The sequence below is a fragment of the Python bivittatus genome, unplaced genomic scaffold (genome assembly GCF_059951505.1).
Source record: "Python bivittatus isolate LINGU-HERP-01145 unplaced genomic scaffold, Pbiv_v1 ctg000850_np1212, whole genome shotgun sequence".
NCBI classification, from domain to species: domain Eukaryota; kingdom Metazoa; phylum Chordata; class Lepidosauria; order Squamata; family Pythonidae; genus Python; species Python bivittatus.
The window spans coordinates 57,370,570-57,384,970 of NW_028277112.1; the positions used below are offsets into that span (position 1 = coordinate 57,370,570).

General features: G+C 38.0%; 1 protein-coding gene across 1 annotated transcript in view; it reads left to right on the top strand.

Moving 5' to 3' along the window:
* The window catches only part of HSDL2 (hydroxysteroid dehydrogenase like 2), a 35,145-nt gene that overhangs the window by 13,812 nt on the left and 6,932 nt on the right, over positions 1-14,401 (top strand). The window contains exons 5-9 of the mRNA XM_007427222.4: positions 2,599-2,702; positions 8,518-8,616; positions 10,826-11,020; positions 13,196-13,267; positions 13,974-14,195. Coding sequence (XP_007427284.1) covers positions 2,599-2,702; positions 8,518-8,616; positions 10,826-11,020; positions 13,196-13,267; positions 13,974-14,195 — 692 coding nt within the window. The remainder of the gene's footprint in view (positions 1-2,598; positions 2,703-8,517; positions 8,617-10,825; positions 11,021-13,195; positions 13,268-13,973; positions 14,196-14,401) is intronic.

Consider the following 14,401-nt stretch of genomic DNA (forward strand, 5'->3'; position numbering starts at 1 on the left):
AATTTTTGTTCATCTCTCTCAGCACTGTGGCTGCAAGATGACTAATACGTTTTAGGAGTAAATAAATGAAAACACATTTCGAAGAAACTCTTTCCATGCTTCCTTGATCTACCCCCAGACTTGTAGGTTAGGCAATTTACAAGTGAAACAGAGGTTTAAGAGCATTGTAGAAACTACCATTTTCAGGTATAAAGGTTCTATTTCAGGACTGGATAATAATGACTATCCGGATTGCTAAATCAGCGCCTTTAACAATTTGTAGCTTTTCTTTCTGTTGCTTCATCTGCCAGTCTATCTTCTGCACTGTTTCTTGTGCCTCTTCTGCCATCCGTGTAGTTTTCTTGGCAACAGTACAAAAGTAGTTTGTTTTTTTTCTAGAATGTTTTTCAGTTCCCAGTGTAGTTTAGAGCTGTGCGATTTCCTGGTAATTTCCCATCCAAATGCTGAGTAGGCCCCACCCTTAGCTTTCTTCTCCTCCTCCTTAGTTCTATCCAGATTTCTAGAAAAGGAGTTGTTGCTGATTTCCCTCTTCTGTTCCAGCCCACCACGACCACCACCGCCCCACTGTCTTAGTGCATCTCTTAGCTCTTTGGCGTAGATTTTCAGAGAGGAATAAGGGGCCGGTAAGGAAAGAGGGCATTACAAATATTGCCAGTGTAACTGCTGCTGGAAGCATTTCACAAGGGAGACCCTGGATTCAGGATGGTGTTTTACGATTTGATTGTTATCTGAGTTTCTAAAAATACTTTCCCATTATTATATTGTTGCTTTTGCTCTTCTCTAGCTTAATACATTTAAAAGGTACAAGGCATATTCTTAAAGAAAGCAGTTCTTTTTAAGTATTGCAGGCCTGAAATAAAAGGATTTTGTACTAAATAAATATAAATCATTGATAATTAGCCTATCAGTGAGAAAAATGCAGTGGGATACATACTTACCTGATTTCATCAGGCTATTTCTGATAGTTATAATTAATTTCCAGAACAGTTTTGCTGAAACAGAGAGGGTTCTTCCCCACTCTTCCCCAGTGAATTCTGGTATTTCTTTTTCTGACAGTTAGAAAGGCATTGTTATTTTGACTACTCATGATTCTGGGAAGACTTAATTTTGAAAATGTCCATTTAAAACAATAATCAGGCAATTCAGATGTTGACATTTACCTTACGGCTGTGTCTGAAATCTTAAATTATTAAGACAATTCTTGACTCAAATGTGTTATTTGAGTAGAAAGCCCAGAGGCTCAGGGCATTTTTTAAAGCATACCTGCTTGGTTTTAAATAATATATTGCATTAAACAGTGGTTTTACAATTGTGACTATGTGTTTCTCAGAAGAAATTACCTTAGAAATAAAATAACTTTCCTGTATGAAAATATTTTTAGTAGATACTTGTTAACACTTCTTGGTATCTCTGTGTGGGAGGCATTTTTCTTGCTAGTGACACATTCTCTTTGTGGTTGTGTCAGCTCTGGCTAATATTTGCAAGTAGCATGGATAACGCTTTTATTTTTGTGGAGCCTCAGATATTAATTTTATTTTGATTCTACAATATATTAAGTAGGGAAGGAAACTTTTTCCTGTTATTACAGACCGAAAACTGTGGAGAAAAGGAGAGAGATGCTGTGCAAATGTAATTTTATCCCATCTACTGAAAGTTTTCAAGCATCTTTAGCACTTACAGATTTACTCAGGTTCCTTTTAACAATGACAGCATGGATTTTATCCATCTCTTTCTTAGGAACTTGAAAACATTCTGAAATTGAGTTAGGGTGTTATTTCTGTTCCTCTGAAACAAGTTTGTAATATGCTTGCTTGATTTTCATAGATTCATGGTCTATCCATTGCACTGGACCTTTTTCCAACCATGCTTTTATTTGATGCTATTGGTTCTGTCCCAGTAATTTATTTTATTTTTCTTTGTTTTGGCCTCCAAAAATAAAATGTTGCAACTGCTATGGATGAGGAAAACTGTTACAGAGTAGAAGAGATTTGATTCCCCAGACAAAATAGGTGGTCAAGTTTGCTCTCATGCAATTATAGACAGAGAATATTGGGGCCCATACCAAATATGTTGCAACATTCTTTATTGTTAAAGGATAGAAAGAAAATGACTTAAAATAACACCCCACATACATACAATATTGAAGTTCCCTGCTTAAGTAGATCTACTTAAGACGTTATTGATGTTCTTTGTTTCTGCTTACACATGTGCCCAAGAGGATATTTTGGGAAGAAGGAAGTGGGAAGCTCTACTGTTGTTAAGATGTTTCAAACTGATAATGATATTCTCTTGTTGCTGTTCTGCTCTCAAGTGTTTATTGTTTGTCTGTGGTATTTATTTACTTTCACGCCTAGAAATAAATCCTAGAATAAGGTTCTAATTCTTTTTATGATTATTTCCTAATTACTAAACTATAGCAACTATCTTGAACCTGCTTATTTTTACTTATTGTTCAAAAAAATTAGCATGTATAATTTAAACTCAGCCTTCCCCAACTTGGAACAGGAGGGGTAGTAGTGGTAAAAAGGCAAAATCTAACTAGAGTTCCTGGTGAACAAGTACAAATCTAATTATGTTGTGTTTGTTTTTTATCTTCAGATCTAAATTATGCCTTCCTTATTTGAAAAAGAGTAAGATCGGTCATATCCTTAATATCAGCCCACCTATCAATTTAAATCCTATCTGGTTCAAAAATCATTGTGGTAAGTAAACTTTTACTGCTCATTGATACTAAAATTTTCCTGTACGAAAGAAGCAGCTGTATTCATGGGGGTGAAGGGACAAAGGCGTCAAGAAGACAGTTGTGATTGCATAATTGAAGCCCTAGCCTTCTGTACATGTGTGGGATGTTGACACACATAAAAGGGGGCAAGACTATGATTTCATGGTTGCAACTGCCGTCTTGACTTTCTCTCTCCTCCTGAAGATGTCCCTGCAAGAAATATAAAGATTGGTGCCTCTAATGAGCATTTTCCAATCTTGGCAACTTCCAAACATGTAGACCAGTTCTCAGAATTCCCCAGCTAGCAAAATCCTTGCTGAGAATCTAGAAGTTGCTACGGTTGGAAGGCGGTTGATACAAATCCCTCTAGGTTTCTGCACTTCGTGTTCACATCAAGAGCTCCTCAGTTTAATCTCAGGTTAAATACATAATACATAAAGTGGAAGATGGGTGGATTTTTCCCTTATCCTTCCTCTTTGCTTTTGATGTTCTAATAGTTTTATACACCTTATTTTATTATTTGCACTGTATATTTGGTTTGAGGGGAGACATGGCTTACAAAGTCCTTTTTAGGTGCGCCCATGCGATAGGCAGTTCCACTGCAGGCTTTTCTTGACAGTGAATGTATTCATCTTCACAAGCCTCATCCATGAAGACTCTCAAGGGCAAGTTTTTTTTGATTTCAGAACTTTTAGGACAGCAGAAATGGCTGCTACTGGTTCATGACATTCATCTGGCTCTTGTGATTACATTTCATGTTGGAATTTGACCAATTTCAGAAAGAGATTTCTCATTATATTGGCCTCAGCTGAGGAAGTTGTTCTGGCTGCTGCAATGCCAGGTTCTGCCTGAACCTTCATGGCTAGATTCTCCCTCTCCTTTCCCAAGTGTTAAGTGTTAAGATTGGGCAAGGTGGCAGTCATACCACCCTTGTATTATGACAGTCTCTTGTTAAGTGTACAGGTGAAACCCTACAAGAATTTATTCCCAATGCATTTTGTTTGTTTGTTGCTTTATTATATAGTAGTTATATTTTTGTATTCAAGCTTTTTGCTAAGTGTACTTTCTAAAGCAGCTTCCAACATTTAAAATATACCATTGTGTTGCAATGTAAAATATGTAGCTTGAGATCTCTCTCTCATATTTACAATCCTTTGTTATCTAACCACACATATATACACAAATACTTTTCTGGACTTAAGCTAGTGATCTCTTAAATATGGGATATTATTTGCAGAGACCATAAAGTCATGAGTTAGATTTAATTTCCTAATCAAAAGGTCAGAAGACTTTTTTTCTGTATGGAATGGCTTGACCATGTGCCGTGCCACTGCAATTTAGTTCTTATGTGTAAGAGAGAAATACCCAAAGCAGTCCAATTAATAATCTAGGAGGGAGCTCCAGTTGCCTTCCTTTTCTGATAGCACTGGTTTAGCTGTCATTTTAATATTATTTTCAAAGACAAATGGCAAACCACTTTTAAAGCTGGATTACCTGCTGTAATGATGATGTATTGTATCATCAGCAGGCAGCATTATGATTAGGAGATGAGCTTACTGTATTTTCAGAAAGATTATACTAGCTAGAATGGGGTTTAGGCAGGATATCTATGTAGGACATGTGTGCGTGTGCACGCACGCCTTTGAGTCAGTATTGACTCCTGCCTACTGCCTGGAGAAGTCCCTGCAGTTTTCTTGGCAAAGTTTTTCAGAAGTGGTTTGCCATTGCGTCCTTCCTAGGGCTGAGAGAGAGTGACTGGCCCAAGGTCACCAGCTGGCTCTGTGCCTACGGTGGGACTAGAACTCATGATCTCCCAATTTCTAGCCTGGTGCCTTAACCACTACACCAAACTGGCTCTCTAGGACATAGAAACATTCAAATCTTGCTGCTTTTGCAAGGATGTGTCGCTCTAGAGCTCTCTGCTTCATTTGCACCAGCCATTACTTTCCTTGCTCCCTCAGCAACCTGCATTGTCATAGGAAACACTTCCACCCTAGCAGAAGGATGTCCTGAGGCTCACATTCATATTACATCTTATGTGACAATAGATGGGAGGTAGGGAAGGTTGCAAGCTAGGCAGATAGGCTAGCAGTTATTGCAAAAGTTGCTACTTTCATTCACTTAACACCCACTTTCTCCAAGAATGTACCAGCTAGTCTCAATTTCAGGTTAGGGGCTTAGATGGAGTCCCCACTTCTACAATCTTCTTTCTTGGATGGCTTGGCACATGGTAAAATTAAATGAATAAATAAGTAGAAGACTGAAGTGTCTGACTGATATGACCTTTGTGTTGCTTAGCAGGCTGCTAAGGATGGCTGCTATCTACATATGAAAGGAACTAAATATGATTGAGAGGGTGGGGAAAGAGATAGAAAATAGAGATGCATCCCACTATAGAAAAGATATAGGAAATCATCTTATTTAAGCTCCGCCTGATTTACTGGCAGTGACTTGGGCTTCATGTAATGCTTTTCAGTAATATTGAAAGGTTATAGACTAGGTTACCAGCTTTACATGAATAGAATAAAATAATTGGGTGTTTGGAGGCCAAGAAGGAAAGAGAATAGAGGTTAATGAGTATCTGTTTAGAAAATGGTGTCTGATAAGTATTTGTTTATCATGCATCAAGTACATGGTTTAAGTCTATAATGCATTCACATGGAAAGGGAGTGAACTGAAAATCACAATTGCTTTGATTGTCTATGGTAAAAGCTTGAGAGAATTAACAAAGGATGTAGGATGAGCAGTGGTTCTGAACATGGGACTTAACATTATTTGGTAGTGTCAAGAATCAATCTTAGGGAATAATGAACAGGGAAGAAAAGGAAAGATGCAAAAGAAATTAGGGTGAAAGTAAAACAACTGTGAGAAAGTGCAGTTCCTATTTGGAAAAGGATTAATGATAGATTACCATCCCAACAGAATAAATGAAAAGTAGACTTAAAGAAGATATAGGAGCTGCTTGGAAAAGACTGAAAAGAATTATCTTACAGAGTGCTACAGAAATTTGTTGAATTACACTAATAGGTATTATGAAAAAGAAGTTTTGTGGAAAGGTGATGTGAAAGGGGCTATGGTTGAGGAAAAATGCATATAAGAAAATGACATTAAAAAAATGAGGATGAGAGAACTACATTGTATAAAATATATAAAGAGAGAGAGGTAGTTGCAAATAGTGCAGTTAAAGAGAGCAAGGAATGGTTAAGATGAAAAGAACCAGGAAAACTGCAGAAGAACTTAGATTGAAATGAATTTTATTTTGGAAGTGAGTAACAAGGGCTAAACAAAGAGCATCCAGCAGTGAGCATGGAACATAAAGGTGAGGAGATTATTTAAGATAAACTTGAAGCAAGGATATGCTAGAAGGAACATTCTAGAGATATGCATGAATAGTAATATAATATCAAATAGTGGAATTGAAGTGAGTGCTAGAAATGCTAGTATACAAGAAAAATGATGAAAAGAAGAAAGTTGAAAAACCGTAAGACTGCAGATGTAGATAGTGTAACTGGAGAAATGTTACAATTTGGCTGTAGGTTGCTAATGGAATGGCGGTATGAAGATTGAATCTGACTTTGATGACTGGATGAATGCCATTATTGTTCCCATATGAAGGAAATCAAAGCAAACACAAAAGCTACAGGATGATTGGTTTGTTAAATGTGCCTGGGAAGGGCTTTTGCAGAATTTCAACTTAAAAGTTGAAAACTTGCAAGAAGTGCTAATGAGCAAAATTTGGGAAACGCAGTGTATATACCAGGCAGGTATACAGATAAGATTTTTGCTCTTAGCAGGTCATAGAGAAGTGAATGAATGTGAGGAAGAGAGTATAGAGTATGTTGATTTTAGAAAGCTTATGATAAAGTGAAAAGGCTTGAATTACAGAATTGAAAGTTGATTGCTGAATGTGATAAGAATATTCCCCTTGGTGGTCTAATATATTTATGGAAAATGTACTAGTAATATTTGTGGCAATATTAGAGATGTGGTGGTTGGGGGTATGGAATGTGCATATATTATTATAGATGGATGATGCCAGATTGTTGACTGAGAACCCAAATAATTTTGAGTGAAAATTGTATGATGAAGTAAGGAATATGGATCTGAAAATCAGTATATCAGAAAGCAACATAATTGTACTTGATGAGGGAAATGGACTGAATGATGCAAGCTATACATAAATGGCAAAAAATCCTAGAGCAAGTTGATGAATGAGTGTACCTTGGCAGAATGTTGATTAAAAATGGAAAAATATATGGAGAATATTTAAGCATGTAAATGCTGGTAGAAAGGATAATACTTGGTCTGTTGCAAGAAATAAATGCTTGTTGAAAGAAGAGAAAATGGCTGTGTACTGTATAAGAGATGAGCTTCTCTCACTTTAGTATATATATGTAAGAATTAGGTATGTCAAGAGAAACACAAAAGTAAGTTGACTGCAGTAAGATTTGAGTATTTAAGAGTGTGAGGTAAAACAAGAAGAGACAGAGTCAAAAATGAATGAGGGCTGAATGAATATGGATTGAATACAAAGGACAGTAACCAGGATAAAAGTAATACATTGTGGTGGTTTGGTCATATATAAACAATGAGTGGTGATAAAAATACAGGTGGTCCTCGCTTAACGACCACACTTGTTCAGTGACTGAACTTATGATGGTCCTGAATGAGTGGTACTTAGGACTGGTTCTTGAAGTTCTGGCCATTGCAGTGTCCCTGCAGTCACGTGATTGCCATTTGCAACCTTCAGTGCCAGCTTCCAACAAGCACAGTCAATGGGGAAGCCAGCAGGAGGTCACAAATGGCAACCACATGATGTTGCACTTAACAATGTGGGATTTGCTGAACGATGCCAACTGGAAGTGCCGGAATTTCTGTCACTAAGCGGTGGTCAGATGGCATTGTGCTTTACAACCGTGTTGCTTAGTGATGGAAATTCCGGTCCCAATTGCCATCATTAACCGAGGACTGCCTATACACAAACAAAGAGTAAATGGATCAAACAGAAGGGGAAGACTGAGAAAGGTAGATGGAGTCAGTGAAATCCCCAAAATGAGAGAAGAGCAAAAGGAATGTATGAAGTAGTGCATGGACATGATGAAAGCAGGAATGTTTTGCAACTAGAGAAAGGAATAGAGAATTGTAGCAAATTGTGTTGGTGTAAACTAGGTTTAGTTATGCTTCCTTTTCTTTTTCTTATCATATATATTCATTTTGGTGGTTTACTGTTTGTTACCTGTTTACTGTACTTTTCATAATGCTGCTTATCCCAAAATGGAACTGTGAGATGGATATGTGTGTTTGTGTGCAGTGATAGAGCTATCATGCTCCCTAATCTCCTTGAGTTTGGTCCCTCTTTTCCCTGTGTGCAGTGAAGTCAACTAACCAAAACGTTTAGCTGCTAACCAGTAACTACAATTACAAAACTGGGTTCCAGTGTTAGGAGTTACATTCCTTTTGTAGGCTGGTTGATAATTTTTTCTTGACTTGCATGCAAAGAAGCATCCATTTATGAGACAGCGCTCTGTTTACGACATTCCAGCAAAGTGGAAAAGAAAGCAATGCAGATAAGACGATCCCTGCTGGATCATATCAGAAGCTTGTCTGAGCCAGCATTTTATTTCCCACAATGATAAAGCAGATGTCTTTTGTTTACTTTCTACCTTTCTCTCCTCTCCTTTGTGTATCATGATAGGATTTTTTGTTCTTATGAAATACAGCATATTATGTCTATCTATAAAGGAAATTAAACTTTCAACTAATCTAAAGGACTGAATCTTTGTGTTCCATTTTAGCATATACCATTTCTAAATACGGAATGTCCATGTGTGTGCTGGGAATGGCAGAAGAATTTAGAGGAGAAGTTGCTGTTAATGCTTTATGGCCTCAAACAGGTATATTATTCTCTTGTATGATCCTTAATTTTCTTTATTGAAATGTTTACTGATCAGCTTCTGATTTCAAATGTGTGAAGTTTGGGCTATAGTCTCATTTGTTCAGTCATTCAGTTGCTTCTGGCTGTTCATGACTTGATGGATATCATTTCTCCAGTCAGTAATTGCTTCTTTGAGTCCTTGTAAGCTCCTACTTGTATCATCTGTGATTGTATCTGGCCAGTTTATCTTCCTTCTGCCTCCTTTTTGATTGCCTTCCTATGATAGTTGATTGCACAGTCAGCCAATTTGTAGACTGGAGTTGGCATTTTTATCCACCTATCGAGTCCTTCCCACGGACCTGGGATAGGCAGATGTTGTTATTTGATGGTGTTAAAGATATCATCACAGGATGTAAGCTTCTCCAAGTAAAGCTGCTTTTTGCAATTGATTGATGGTGATTTTGTCAATGCCGATGGTCTTCAAGTGGTACTCCAGATGTTCTGGGATTTCACCCAAGTGCATACTACTATTGGTACTATCTTTGCTTTATTTTGCCACAGTTGTTCTAATTCTGTTTGCAGGTCTTTGTATTTTGTGATTTTCTCCAGTTCTTTCTCTTCTATTCTGCTGTATCCAGGTATTGCAATGTCCACTTTTTTGTCTTTATTTTTATTTATTTATTTTCAGACTTGTATGCCGCCCTTTCCTTTCTTATCAACAGTTGTTAAGTCTGGGGTGCTGTATGGCAGGTGCTTGTCTGTTTGAATTCTAAAGTCCCAGAGCACTTTAGCTTCTTCATTTTCTATTTGTCTATTTTGTTGTCCCACCAGTTCTTGCTTGCAGGCAAATGGTATTTCTTGCAGATATTCCAATGCACCATTGTTGCTACTTTGTCATGCCGTTGTTTGTAGTCAGTCTGTGCAATCTTCTTGTAGCAGCTAACTTGGTGGTCCACTGTTTCTTCAGCTTCTTTGCAGAGGTGGCATTTGCTGCCTGTTGCTGTCTTTTCAATTCTGGCTTTATATGCATTTGTTCTTAAGGCTTGGTTTTGTGCAGCCAGAATTAGCCCTCTGTCTCTTTCTTCAACTTTCCTGCTTTTTGCCATTGCCAGATGTTATTGTTATCTGCTTTGCCTGCTAGTTTTGTGTGTGTGTGTGTGTGTGTGTGTGTGTGTGTGTACTGGCCATGTAATACTTTGTCTTGCCATGTTTCTTCATTTGGTCTTTCTTGTGGGGCAGTTTGGTCTCTTCGGTATTCAATAAGCCTTCATGGTGTACTAGTTTCAGTGCATCTTCTATTCTGTCCTTCAGATATTCTTCTAATGCAATTTTTGCTTCTTCACCTGTCTGATGTACTTGTAACATTCCATGCCCACCTATGCTCCTTGGTAAATAGAGTCTGTCAACATTGCTGAGTGGATGAAGGGCAAGATTCATTGTCATAATTTTTCTGGCCTTCCTATCCAGGGCTTCTAGTTCTGCTTGAGTCCAGTCCATTATTCCAGCTGTGTATCTAATGACTGAAATTGCCCAAGTGCTGTTGTTGTTATTTCCCACAGAACAGAGTTAAGTCTAAGATTAACCATGGAGCGTATACACATCACTGGGCTTACAGTTGAACATTTCTTGATCTCTTTTTGTAAAGTGTGTTTTTTAACAGGATAGCCTGTGGAATGTGGTTTTGGGAATTCTTTCCAATCCCTCTAGGTCATGTCTGGGTAGGAAGGGGATAATGGAAGAATTGGCAACCTTTCATACTCTGTCCAATTGCCTCTTCCATTGGGATGCATTGGAGGATTTTTTTCTGGAATATTTTTCCCCATAGCCCAGAGCCAGATGTTTTCTTTCTGCACCCCAGGTTTGGTCCAGTTCTCTTTTGTTTTCAGAGTGTTATCCTTCAGATGGGTGGACAGAGTCCTGAACTTCTTTACATAATTTCTTTCCAATATTCTGAAGGGGTGCAATGAATAAACAGTATAAAATGGAGGTCCTAAAATGCTATTCTTGGAATCGGGCCTGGTAAGACAAAGTGAAGAGTAGAACCAGATAAAAGGCTCTTGGAGTGATGAAAAATGTGGTTGAGAATGGGCAGGAAATACAACAGGTGTGTGAGGTGTGAGTGGATATCGTGAGCTGCATCTGACCGTTTACCCAAAACTGCACTTTCTACATTCCTGCTGCAGGAAATCATTATTAAATCACCCCTCTTTGTTTTGATGTGTTTTCAGCTATATACACTTCTGCGATGGACATGCTAGGAGGAGCTGATGTGGAAAAACAATGCAGGAAAACAGACATTCTAGCAGATGCTGCCTATTGTATTTTATCAAAGCCAAAAAGTTTCACCGGGAACTTCATTATTGATGAAGTTTTGTTGAGAGAAGAAGGAGTTAAGAATTTTGATGTGTATGCAGTTGCCCCAGGTAATGTGGATGTAATTTCTACCACATTGTATTGTATACTATGCCAGCATGACTACAAATGATGTGTCAGATCCCTCTCGCATCATTGCTAGCATAAATCACATTGATTTCAGTTGTTCAGCTCTTATGTGTTGTTAAGTCTGTACCCAGCCCAATGCATTTGTACTTGTATTACCTTAATTATATCAGTTTTTTCAATTGGCCAAATAATGACATTCATTCATTCATTCATTCATTCATTCATTCATTCATTCATTCATTTATTTCAGCAATTTCTATGACATCTAATTCATTTTACTCTGGGCAACGTAAACTGTTTTATGTATGGGTGTGTCTGTATATAAAATCACAAACAAGAGGATATCTTCCTCTACTGCTGTCAGTAACTGAGCACCCTCCATTCCAAAGGCCCTGAAAGAAAGGACAATTTTTACCTTTTGTTAAATGCCAGAAGGGTGGGGGTCATCCTAACCCAGGGGGAGGAATATTCAATAGTGAGGATTCTGCTACTGAGAAGATAAGTTTATAGAATCCTGCTCCCTTGATCTTGTGAAGGGGGGATACTTGCATTGCTCCATCCTGACTATATCATATTGTTTGGGTAGATTCTCCCTTGTGAAGATGATTGGAAAAGTAATTAGAGCCCAAGCCATTTTGGGCTGTTTAGGGAATCATTAGTATCTTGAACTGTGTCCGGAAGCCTACTAACAACCAGTGCAGTTCCTGCAAGATAGGTGTTATTCTATTAAACTAGTTAGTGCCAATCAGTGAACCACCATGTTCTTTATCAGCTGTGGCTTCTAGATCATAAGGGCAACCCAATGGAGAACACGTTGCACTAGTTTAATTGAGATATGACAAGGGCATGAATCACTGTCCTCAGTGCTTCTTAATCCAGGAAAGGTTGCAACAGGTGCTTGAGCTGGAGCTGGTCAAAGGTTCTCCTAGCCTCCACTTGCTGCTTTAACGAGCTGAGTCCAGGAGAACCTCCACACTGCGTACCTGTTTGTCATGACCTTTTTGTGAGTTCTCAAGATTTGATGGAGGTCACGTTTGAAAACGCTTCTTGATGCATTTTAAATTGCTTTATTAACACAATATCTACTTTCAGTTTCAACCATGTTCTTTAGCAAGTATTAGCAAGGTAATTTACACTAGGTATGCCAAGTTTGGCCTTTCCCACCTTCCCCTGCCCATTTTCATTGGAGAGGAATGAAGCATAGCATGAGATACAAAATCCATTGTAAAAGGTACACTGTTGTATTTCTGAAACCCAACTGGAATGGGTCCAGATAATCCGCTTGCTCCAAGATCCTCTGCAATTGTTGCCCGAGCACTTTCTCAACAGTCTTCCCCACAAGGAGAAGGTAGAGACTGGATGATAACTGTCCAGGAGGGAAGTGTCCAGTAACCACTTCTTGAGAAGCCTTCAGGACTGGAGGAACCACCACCTCCCTCAAAGAGGCTGATAACATTGCATGGACCCACCCACAGGTTACCTCCTGGGCCACCCAGGAGGGAACTGGGTCTAACAGACAGGTAGCTGAACTTATACTACAGTGGACCTTGTCTACTTCATCAGGAGTTACAGAATCAGTCCAGATAACATTATAAGACTGTGCCCCAGGCAGTTCACTTGCACTTACCCAGAATCCAACTCTGAGTGAATCTGAATTGCAAAGTAGGAATGCAGAATATATAAAACTTCTTGAAGAAGCAAGATTTTCCTCAATCTGCTACATCTCTCCAATTCTGCATCCCATCTGTATATCTCTGCCTGTATATTATCCCCTATACCACAAATAAACATGTATACTCAACACCACCTCAGATCTTTTCAGATAGTAGATCAAGAAACAAGGTTAAAAGGGAAAATCACATGAAACAATTGCTCCAGGAAATAATTCTGATGCATTAGTGGGTTCTATAGTCTGTATGTGTGTTTACATTTGGAAATCATAGCCCACTCTGGTTCCTGAAATGGATGTTTGGCAGATATTTAAAGATGTGCGTGCACATATGATTGCATTCTTTAAATAACATCAGCATTTACCACAGCAGATTTGGAAGTGCATCTTTTTAAAACTTTAAATTAATAGTCATTAAATAGTCATCAAAATTATCATATGAAGAGTAAACCTTTTTTTAAAAATATTATTTCTGTCTGCATTTTAGGTTATCCTTTGATACCGGATTTCTTTTTAGATGTGGATCCTGATACGATAGCAATGAAAATGGAAGCACAAGGTGAGAAAGTAATTTGTCTCTATCACTTGCAAGCCCCAGGATTGAAGAGGGGGAAGGGACCCTCTTCCTGTCCCTCATCTTTTCTATTCTTCTCCAGATCAACTCTGGAAAGTCTTCCAATTCTGCAGAACATTCTGTAAATTGTACATTTTACAATTCTGTAAAATCTGCAAGACTGGGGAAAATGGATCAGTTCTATCAAGACTTTGACTATTAGACAGACTCATTTGGATACAACCCAGTGACTGGATTCACAAATCACAATAAATCATAACCTGCTTTGTTTGGTTTTTTCTTAGCACATTGTGCTAATTCAGATGGTATAGTTTGTAGAACATGATTTATGACAAAGCATGTTTTATGGACCTGGCTAATTGTGGCTCATTCAGTTGATTGGTTAAGCAAAAGTGGCATATCTGATTATTACTTTTGATAATAATTGAACATGTCCTTTTATTGTTATCAAGCTATGTTGTACCACCAGACTATGACCCTTTAATCTAGTTTGTTCCTCCATGATAGTTTTTATGAGTGATGATCTTTTTTCTGTTCAATAGAAATTCTAAGAACCCTAGGAGAAAATCTTGCTCCTGAATGCAGAATGGTAGAATTAGACTGAAATAAGAATAGGTCTCTCTAGGAAATTTTAAGTCACTATTTACTAAAACACAAGCACTAACTTTTCTTGTTATCGATGATCCTACAGGAGCTTTTCCACCCTTCACCGAAGGAAAAAAACAAGATATTGCAAAAAACGAAGGTCCTGATAAAACAAAGGCCGAAGGTCCTGATAGAAACAAACAACACGTGCACTTTGCTGCAGAAAAACCAGCAGGGCCTGTAGCAGAAACATTTAAACTTATAAAAGGAATGATAAATGAAGATATTGTAAAGGCAACTCAAGGAGTTTATCAATTTGAATTATCTGGTAAGGGTTCTGTACACATTTTAAGACTTTGCATTGCACTGGATGGCCTGAGGTTCCTCAGGTAACTAAGAGCTTAGGAATCCATGACACTAGAAAATGTATTTAACAGACAAATGTCAAACATCTTTGCTGAGTTTGCTGGTTTGTCAACTAATTTGCACACAGGCTAGTCTCCTATGTAAGCACAAAAAGTTAAATATGATAAT